Below are 8,757 nucleotides of genomic sequence, written 5' to 3' on the forward strand. Positions count from 1 at the left end.
GGGCCCAGCCCCTGCTTTGCATAATTCCCACCAGCAGCCTGGGAGCGCGTAGTGTGGGTGGGGGGGCGGCGCGGCCGGGCCCCGCCAGCCGCCGGACCTGAGTGTTCTCGGAGGAGTTAAAAACAAGGGAAAAGGGGGCTGGGGCCGGGTCCCTCCCAGTGCCCCATGGCTGAGCCGGCGTCACGGGCCAGGCGCCCCCCAGGCTCTGCCCATGCCGCGCTTATTGCTTTGTACCATTGCCCGGGGGGCTGCCCCCCGGCGAGGGGCACAGGGAGGTTTTTGGTGAGCGGGACATGCGGAAAGCTAACCCCTGAGGCGTTGGCTGAGACCCGCAGGCCTGAGGTAGGGGAGGAGCCCTCCCCCCACAGCCTTGATACCGAGGGGGGGGGCAGAACGGCAGCGGCTGGGAGCCCCGGCCCCAGTCTGGGAGCAGCCCCGGCCTGCAGGGGGCGCTGCCCTGGCTCCCTGGGATTTCACTGCATTGCAGAATGGCTTCAGAAGTGCTTTGGCAGCCGCGGCCCGGCACTGCCTCCTGCTGGGCAGAGCGGTAAGTGCCCATTGCTAGCAACGGCACCTGGGCCGGGCCCCTCACTGTCCACAGGGTGCCCCCGGCCGGGCCTCAGCTCGGCTTCACCTCCCCTGGGTACCTCTGGGCCGACGCTACGTCACCATCTTCCTGCGGCGGTTCTTGGCGGGGCGGCCAGGCCGGGGGCGCCGCCCAGGGGCACCGTCCTCCTGCGGGGGTGAGAAGGGAGGGTGCTGCTGGATCGATCCCTGAGCTGGGGCAAACGTCTCCCCCCCGGGGCTTGTTCTGGACTCAGCCCCTCGCCAGCGGCTGTTGAATGAGCTAGACGAAGGGGCCCAGACGCCCCGGGGAGGGGGCACCGATTGCTGCCCTGCTCCGCCCCCCCGCCGCCCAGCGGTGGCACTTACGGTGGGGAGGGAGCCTGGCTCGGCGGTTGGGCCCCTCGCTCGTGGCGTCTCCAGGCGGGTGCTAGGCCGGGGAGCGCTGCAAAGATAGAGCACGTCAGGGGGGAGGGAATGGGGCAGATGGCACCTGCCGGGGGGGGCAGGGCCACGGGATCCCAGGTTGCCCCCCACTCACCTGACCTTCCTCCTCCGGCCCCGGCGTGACGGGCGCAGCCTCCCGGGGTTCCCCTGCAAAGACAAAGGACATGACTGGGTCGGGCACTGCGCTGGCTCCCCCCCTCGCCCCCCAGCCAGTCGGGCTGGCACCTCCCGCCTCCCTGGAGCCTGTGCCCAGGGCTCTCACAGGAGATTCAAGCCTCACTGGCTCCAGCCCCTGCCTGAGATTCAAGACCTCTAGGCCCTGGCCCCTGCCCTGCCAGAGGGGCCCCCTGGTCCGTACCTTTATCTCCTCTGCTTTGCTGGGGGCCAGCGGGCCGGCCGCGTCTGGCACCAGGATCTCACCGTTGCACCTCCAGGCCAGGTGGGGCGGGTGCCCCGAGGGTGCTGCCTTCTCGCCTGGCTCACCCGCCTGCCCGTTGAAGTGCCGCCGGCTCCCCCAGGCCCCGCGGCCCCGCCTGGCCCCACGGCGAGGGCTCTTGGTTCTGCGGGGGGCCGCCCGGGGAGGGACATTGCCGTTCAGCCCCTCCCCGCTGTGCCGGGCCCGTTTCAGGGGGGTCCTGGAGCAGGGGGGTCCTGCGGCGCTTGTGTCCAGCTGGCCCACGGGGGTGGCAAAGGCCAGCGCTCCCTGCTGGCCCGGCCCGGCCGGCTTCAGGGTGCCCGTGGCCGGGCAGTCCGTGGCCCTGGGCACTGCAGGGGAGTCTAAGGCACTTGGCAGGGCGGCGGGGGCAGCGTCCGTGCAGAAGGGGGCGAAGGGGGCCGGCGGCTCGGACTCCGGGACGCTGGGCTGGTTCGGGGAGGGACCGTCGCTCGGTGCCGGCGCCGGCTTCTCGGGGGCGCCGAACCCAGGGCTGAGCTGCCAGGGGAGGAGAGGGAAGAGCCGTGAGGGGGGCAGGCCTGGCACTCCCCCCTCCTGGAGCCCTGGCCCTGCCTGGCATCTCTGGCGGCAGGACCCCAGCAGGGGAGGGGACCCGGCCCCTCTGCTCCCCCCACCCCCAGCTCCCCACTGTTGGAAGGGGCTTCAGCTACTGACCTGGTTGGCTGCATATGCAAATTACATGTGAAAATATTTGCATCATATGTCCCACCCAGAGTTGCCTAAACCACTGTCCGTCCGTCCCCAGCAGCCCCCCCCCCTCTGCCCGCGCAGCCCTCCACTGCCTTCCCCAAAACACAGCCCCCGTCCCCCCCCGCTGCCTTCCCCAAAACACAGCCCCCCCTCCTCCCCGCGCACCCCCTGCCTTCCCAGAACACAGCCCACCATCCCCCACGCGCAGCCCCCCACAGCCTTCCCCAGAACACAGCCCCCCGTCCCCCCGCGCAGCCCCCCCACTGCCTTCCCCAAAACAGAGCCCCCTCCTCCCCACAGCCCCCCCACTGCCTTCCCCAAAACACAGCCCCCTCCTCCCCACAACCCCCCCACTGCATTCCCCAGAACACAGCCCCCCACTGCCTTCCCATGCAGCCCCCCACTGCTTTCCCCAGAACACAGCCCCCCTTCTCCCCACGCAGCCCCCCACTGCCTTCCCCAAAACAGCCCCGCATCTCCCCACAGCCCCCCACTCCCTTCCCCAGAACACAGCCCCCCACATCCTCCCCGCGCAGCCCCCCACTGCCTTCCCCAGAACACAGCCCCCTCCACATCCTCCCCGCGCAGCCCCCCACTGCCTTCCCCAAAACACAGCCCCCCTCTTCCCCCCACTGGCTTCCCCAAAACAGCCCCCCACATCCTCCCCACGCAGCCCCCCACTGCCTTCCCCAGAACACAGCCCCCCCACACACAGCCCCCCCTGCTTTCCCCAAGGCCCCCCCCCCCCCCCAGTCCAGCCCAGCACTCACCTGCAGGAGGCAGGCTAGGGGGCTGGAGCTGCCCAGGGGGCTCAGGACGGGGGGCTGGCCCTGGAAGAGCTGGAAGCCCAGGGGCGCTGGCAGGGCTGGAGGCAGCAACTGCGGCTGGCTCTGGAGCAGGGGGCTCCCGGCAGCCCCCAGGGGGCTCAGCGCCGACAGGTCACCTGGGGGCGAAGAGAGTCAGTGGGGGCAGAGTCCTGGGGAGGGCCGAGGGCTGGGCCGCCTCACCTCAGGGACCCCCCCAGCGAACGCGGCCCCACTCACCCAGCAGCGCAGCACTCAGCAGCGGGCTGACCAGTGGGGGCAGCAGCGGGTGGAGCCTCCCGGAGGAGCTGGGGGGCACCGGGGCGCTGCCGAAGGCGCCAGGGGCCTCGGGGGCCTCAGTAGTCGTGGGCGTCGTGCCGGTCGAGGTAGGTGCCATGGGGGAGCCGGCGACGCCAGGCTGGGGGGCAGAACGTAGCGTCAGGTCCGAGAGCGCAGGGCTGGGATGACGCCCGCCGCCCCCAGACATGGCCACGGAGGGGCTGAGTGCTTCTTTCCCCCCCCAGCACGGAGACACGCCACCCGCCCACTTGTGGGGGGAGCCGGCAGCCCCAAGATACCCACCCCTGGGGCCTGGCCTTACCTGGGCGTCGGAGGCAGCCAGGCCGGCGGCCAGCAGAGCCGAGTTTAAAGCTATGATGGCGGGCGAGGCGGGCAGCGCCGGGAAGAGCAGGGGCTGCAGGGGCCCGTCCGGGAGGTCCCCCTGGCAGGGCGGGTCAGGCAGGGGCAGCAGGGCCGGGAGGAGGCCGCCGGGCTGCTGGAGCAGGTCCAGGCCGGGCAGGCCGAGGCCCCCCAGGGGCAGCAGGGGCGACTGAGGCTGGCTCTGCAGCAGCGAGGCCATGAGCAGGGTCTGCAGCACCTGCCCCTCGGGCTCGCCCGGCAGGCCCAGGCTGGGCAGCGGCGCCTCCCCTTGCCCCGGGCAGCCCAGCAGCTGCGGCTGGCTCAGGGCCAGGGAGAAGGGCAAGGAGCCGAGGAAGCCGCCCTGGAGGAGGCCAGGGGGCAGGGAGCCGAGGAAGGGCAGCACCTGCTCCTGGCCCAGGAAGGGAAAGGGCTCCGGGGCCGGGGGTGGCAGGCCCCGCTGGCCCCCCGGGCTGCCCTCCCCGGCGCCGCTGCTGGGGCCGGAGCCCGAGGCTGCTTTGGTGGTGGCTGGCGAGACGGTGGCACCTGCAAGGGAGAAAGGCTGGGTCAGAGGGGACCGGTGGGTGCTGCCCCCCAGCACGTGCCGCAGCTCTCCCACCACCCAACCCCGCCCTGCCTGGGTTCCCACCAGCCAACCCCATCCCTTGCCCGGCTCTCACCCCCCCCCCTCCCGCCGTGGGTCCCTACCTGCAGCGGTGCTGGGGGCGGGCGCTTTCGGCTGGGGGGGGCTCCCTGAGGCCAGGTCGGAGGAGGCGGAGGCCAGCTGGCTGAAGAGGCTGAGGAGCTGGCTGTTGAAGTCCTGGAAGGAGGGCAGGAGGCCGGGGGAGCTGTCGCCTAGGGGCAGTGGGGGCAGGCCGGGGGGCTGGGCACCCAGCAGGCTCAGCAGGGACGACAGCGGCTGGCTGGGAGCCAGGGGGCTGCCCTTGGCCTCTCCGGGCGGTGGGGCGCCCCCCGGGGGCGGCCGGGGGGGCTGCTCTCTGGGCCAGGCCCGGTGGGCGGGGGCCTCCTCCGGGCCAGCCGGGCCCTGCTGCGAGTCCTTCAGCAGGCGCAGCACGGTGGGCGCGCGGCGCTGGCGCCGGGGCTTGGGCAGTGCCCGCCCGCCCACCACGGACAGCAGCACGTTGGAGCCCAGCACGCGCCCGGGTAAAGTGCTAGAGGGGGGCTCGTCGGCGCGCCGCTGGCTGGCCAGCTGGGCCTTGGCGGCCGCGCTCAGCAGGCTGCTGGCGGGGAAGGAGGGGGCGCCCGGCTGCTGAAGCAGCTGGCTCAGGGGCAGGCCCAGGAAGCCAGGCGGCCCCTTGCCCTCGGGCATGGCGCCTAAGGGCACTGGTGGGTTATTGCTGCTTTGGTTGGCTAAGGCATTGCTGGGGGGCGCCTCGTCCTTGCAGGGCTGGAGGGCCCCTGCAGGGGGCCGGGGGCCCAGCGGGGGCCCCCCGGGCTCCGAGGAGGCGGAGGAGGGGCGGGAGCACTGGGGGGACAGCTCGGCGTTGCCCCCTGGCAACGAGACGGAGGAAAGCGCGGTGGAGGCTGCCAGCCTGCCGAGGGAGGCGCCTGCGGGCAGCGGGCAGGCACGGCTGCTCCAGGCGGGGGCCCCCTCGGGGGGCGGCGTGGCGGGGACCGGAGGCTTCCCCTGCGGGCTGGGGGCAGCAGGTGGCCCCATCTCGTCCGGTGGGGGGAAGGGCCGGGGGGCCGCGTCCAGGGGCTCCAGCCCAAAGCTCGGCAGGGGGAAGGCCGGGCGCCCCGGGTAGGCGCCGTTGGAGGAGCTGGCGCAGGGCATCCTGCCCGGGAAGACGTCCCCAAAGAGGGCGCTGTGGTGACGTGGGAAGGACGAGGCCTGGCTGGGCCGGGTGCTGCTGGGCCGGTCTCCGGGGCAGGCCGGGCAGGGATCCGCTGGGGCCTTCTCCACGGGCTGGGGCTTGCCGGGACCCTCAGCCTCCAGGCCGGGCGCTCTGCCGAAAGGCGCTGGCTGCTGGCGGCTGGCGATGCCCAAGTGGTACGTCTGGCTCAGCCCGGCCCCTGCAACAAACCGCAGGGGGGCTCAGCACCAGGGGAGGGGCAGGAGTGAAGGATGGGCCTTGGGGGAGCCCACACAGGCCGGGGGGGGGGGGGAATGGGCTCTGGGGGGGGGGGGGAGGGGCACAGACAGGCCAAGGGGAGGGGGGGCACAGACGAGCCGAGGGGGAGGATGGGCCAGGGGGGGGGAGAGGAGGGGCTCTGGGGGGGAACAGACTGGCTGAGGGGGAGGGAGGGTTGGCCCGGGGGGGGGGAGGGGCTCTGCGGGGGCACAGATGGGCCGGGGGGGGAGGGGCCCGGGGGCTGCCTGTTACCTGGGCCCAGGCGCGGCAGGCCCAGGGGCGCGGTGCTCTCCATGCTGCGGTACAGGGTGGCCATGGCGACGGTTTTCCGGCGGTGGTTGCACAGCTTGGTCATGTCCTGGTCGTCCCGGGCCCCGGCCCCCCCCCCGCGGCACCACCACGGCCACCGGGTTGAAGTTGAAAACCTGCCGGGGGGAGAAGAGGATGTCACAGCCGCACCCTGGGGACTGAGGGGCACCGGCAGAGCTGGGGGGGGGAACCCAGGGCTGGGCTAGCAGGGGGCTGCAGGTCAGGAGTGAGGGGCACCGGCAGAGTGGGGGGGGACAGAGGGGAGGAAGCCCAGGACTGGGCTAGCAGGGGGCTGCGGGTCGGGAGTGAGGGGCACCGGCAGAGCTGGGGGTGGGGCACTTCCCCATCCCCTGCCCACTCTGACCCTCAGTCCTGACCAACAGCAATTGCCAAGGAGGACAAGGAAGCCGAGCCCAGGGCAGCATGTCCTGGCAGTGCCCCTCCCAGGCCCCTTCGCATGGGGCGAATCCCCCAGGACTGGAGTTGGGTCCCCCCAGGCTGCAGCCCCCAGCCAGTGGGAAGCAGGAGGGTGAGACCCCCAGGGGCATCATTCCCCCAGGCCCTCCCGCCTGGACTCCTGGGCCCCCAGCCTGCCTTGGCCTCAGGCCCCCTGGCCCCCAGCCCCCTTGCCCCCCACCCGGACTCCAAGCCCCCTGGCCCCCAGTCTTCCTTGGCCCCAGGCCCCCTGGCCCTGGGTCCCTCCGGTACCTTGTGCACGTTGAGCGGACACTCCAGGCCACACTTGCAGGTGCCGTCTGTCAGGAGGTAGGCGCGGGTCTGCTCCAGCGAGGTGAGGTTCGTGCCACTAGGACTGAGAAAGGACGGGGTGGGGTCAGGGCAGGCTGTCGGGCCCGGCCCGGGGGGGGCTGCAGTGCCACCATCGAGGGGGAAGCCCTACCTGATATAGCGCACGGCACCCTCCTCCACCTTCCGCTGCCAGCCCACGGGCACGGCCACCGGGCACCCACCTGGATCTCCGCCAGCGGGCTCATCACCACCATTCATTGTGCCCCGGCCTCGCTCGGAAACCTGCCGAGGCACTGGGTTAGCAGGGGACAGACAGACAAGCCCCGCCAAGCAGCAAGGGGAGGGGTTATAGGACCAAGTGGGAGGGGCTAAGTGGGAATGGTTATGGGACCCAGTGGGAGGGGTTATGAGATGGGGTGGGGCTGGATCCAGCTGCCCAAAGACTCCTGGGAGCAGGAACCAGACAGTCTGAGCAAGCAAAGGGGTCGCCCTGCTCCCCTCAGGGGACAGCCAGGGAGTGACTCACAGGGATGCCTAGGGGGCTGTGGGTTGGGAGTGAGGGGCACCGGCCGAGCTGTGGGGAGCCCAGGGGTGGGCTTCCGGGGAGCCCAGGGCTGGGCTAGCAGGCGGCTGCGGGTCACGAGTGAGGGGCACCGGCAGAGCTGGGGGGAGCTCAGGGCTGGGCTAGCAGGGGCTGTGGGTCGGGAATGACGGGCACCGGCAGAGCTGGGGGTGGGGAGCCCAGGGCTGGGCTAGCAGGCGGCTGCGGGTTGGGAGTGAGGGGCACCGGCAGAGCTGGGGGGAGCTCAGGGCTGGGCTAGCAGGGGCTGCGGGTCGGGAGTGAGGGGCACCGGCAGAGCTGGGGGTGGGGAGCCCAGGGCTGGGCTAGCAGGGGCTGCGGGTTGGGAGTGAGGGGCACCGGCAGAGCTGGGGGTGGGGAGCCCAGGGCTGGGCTAGCAGGCGGCTGCGGGTCACGAGTGAGGGGCACCGGCAGAGCTGGGGGGAGCTCAGGGCTGGGCTAGCAGGGGCTGTGGGTCGGGAATGACGGGCACCGGCAGAGCTGGGGGTGGGGAGCCCAGGGCTGGGCTAGCAGGGGGCTGCGGGTTGGGAGTGAGAGGCATCAGAAGCCTGCATGTTCTCATCCCCATGCTCCCCCAGACCTGTAATCCCCCCCCCCCGGTTAATCCCCGGCCACGCCTGACCTACTAACCACTGCCCGGGCCCTGCAGCGAGAAGGCAAACAGCTGCTGGCTCCTTTAATCCCCACCGGGCCCCGGCGCGGGGGCCAGGCCCGGCTCCTACCTGCTCATGGCTGCGAACATGCTGGCGTTAAGTGCGCGCACGCTGCCCTCCTGCGCTCATGGCCAGGCACCCTCGCCCGGGAAGCGCCAGCGGCTCCGTCCTCCGCAGCTGCGAGTTCGCCGCAGCCGATACTAGCCCACGCCTGGAAGAGGGGAAGGAGGGTCCCGCCTCAGCAGGGTGAACAGCCCCCATGGCCCCCGGGGCAGGGCCTAGGGCCCGGCACAGAGACCTGGTTCCTCCCTGCCGGGGTCTGAGCTCAGGCCCGTGCCTGGCGGGCTCGGCTCCTGGGCACAGGGACCCTCACTGCTACCCCCGGGCTACAGACGGGGTCACAGACACAGAAGGGAGAAGGGGGTTAGTCGGACGGCACACAGTGAGTCAGAGCTGCGGAGAGAACCCAGGAGTCCTGGCTCCAGCCCCCTGCTCTAACCACTAGACCCCCGATCCCGGAGCTAGGGCGAGACCCAGGATCCTGGCTCCCGTCCCTCCCCTGGGCGAGCTAAAGAGGCGCCCAGGTCAAGGCAGGGGCCGGGTCTTCTCCCGCAATGGGAGGGGGTCGCTCGAGTGGCCTCGGGGAGCCGTCCTGGAGCTGCGGGGTCCAAGCGCCCCGGCGAGCCCAGCACCTGCCTCCCGAGGGCTACAGCTCAGCAGCGTTTCCGCTGCGAAATGCACCACAAGCCTCCGGAACTGGCCCCCACCGCGAGCCGGTCAG

At 72.2% G+C, this 8,757-nt stretch overlaps 1 protein-coding gene across 1 annotated transcript; it reads right to left on the reverse strand.

The window, feature by feature from the left end:
- Window positions 1–660: 660 nt before the first annotated feature.
- On the reverse strand, window positions 661–7,001 carry MBD6 (methyl-CpG binding domain protein 6). The gene is given in 12 exon segments (XM_065419293.1): window positions 661–735; window positions 934–1,009; window positions 1,106–1,158; window positions 1,370–1,942; window positions 2,926–3,098; window positions 3,199–3,376; window positions 3,560–4,140; window positions 4,303–5,628; window positions 5,940–6,078; window positions 6,080–6,112; window positions 6,705–6,807; window positions 6,895–7,001. Coding segments are annotated over 12 exon segments (3,417 nt in total).
- Between the last annotated feature and the right edge of the window lie 1,756 nt (window positions 7,002–8,757).

This window comes from Emys orbicularis, chromosome 19 (assembly GCF_028017835.1).
Source record: "Emys orbicularis isolate rEmyOrb1 chromosome 19, rEmyOrb1.hap1, whole genome shotgun sequence".
NCBI lineage: Eukaryota > Metazoa > Chordata > Testudines > Emydidae > Emys > Emys orbicularis.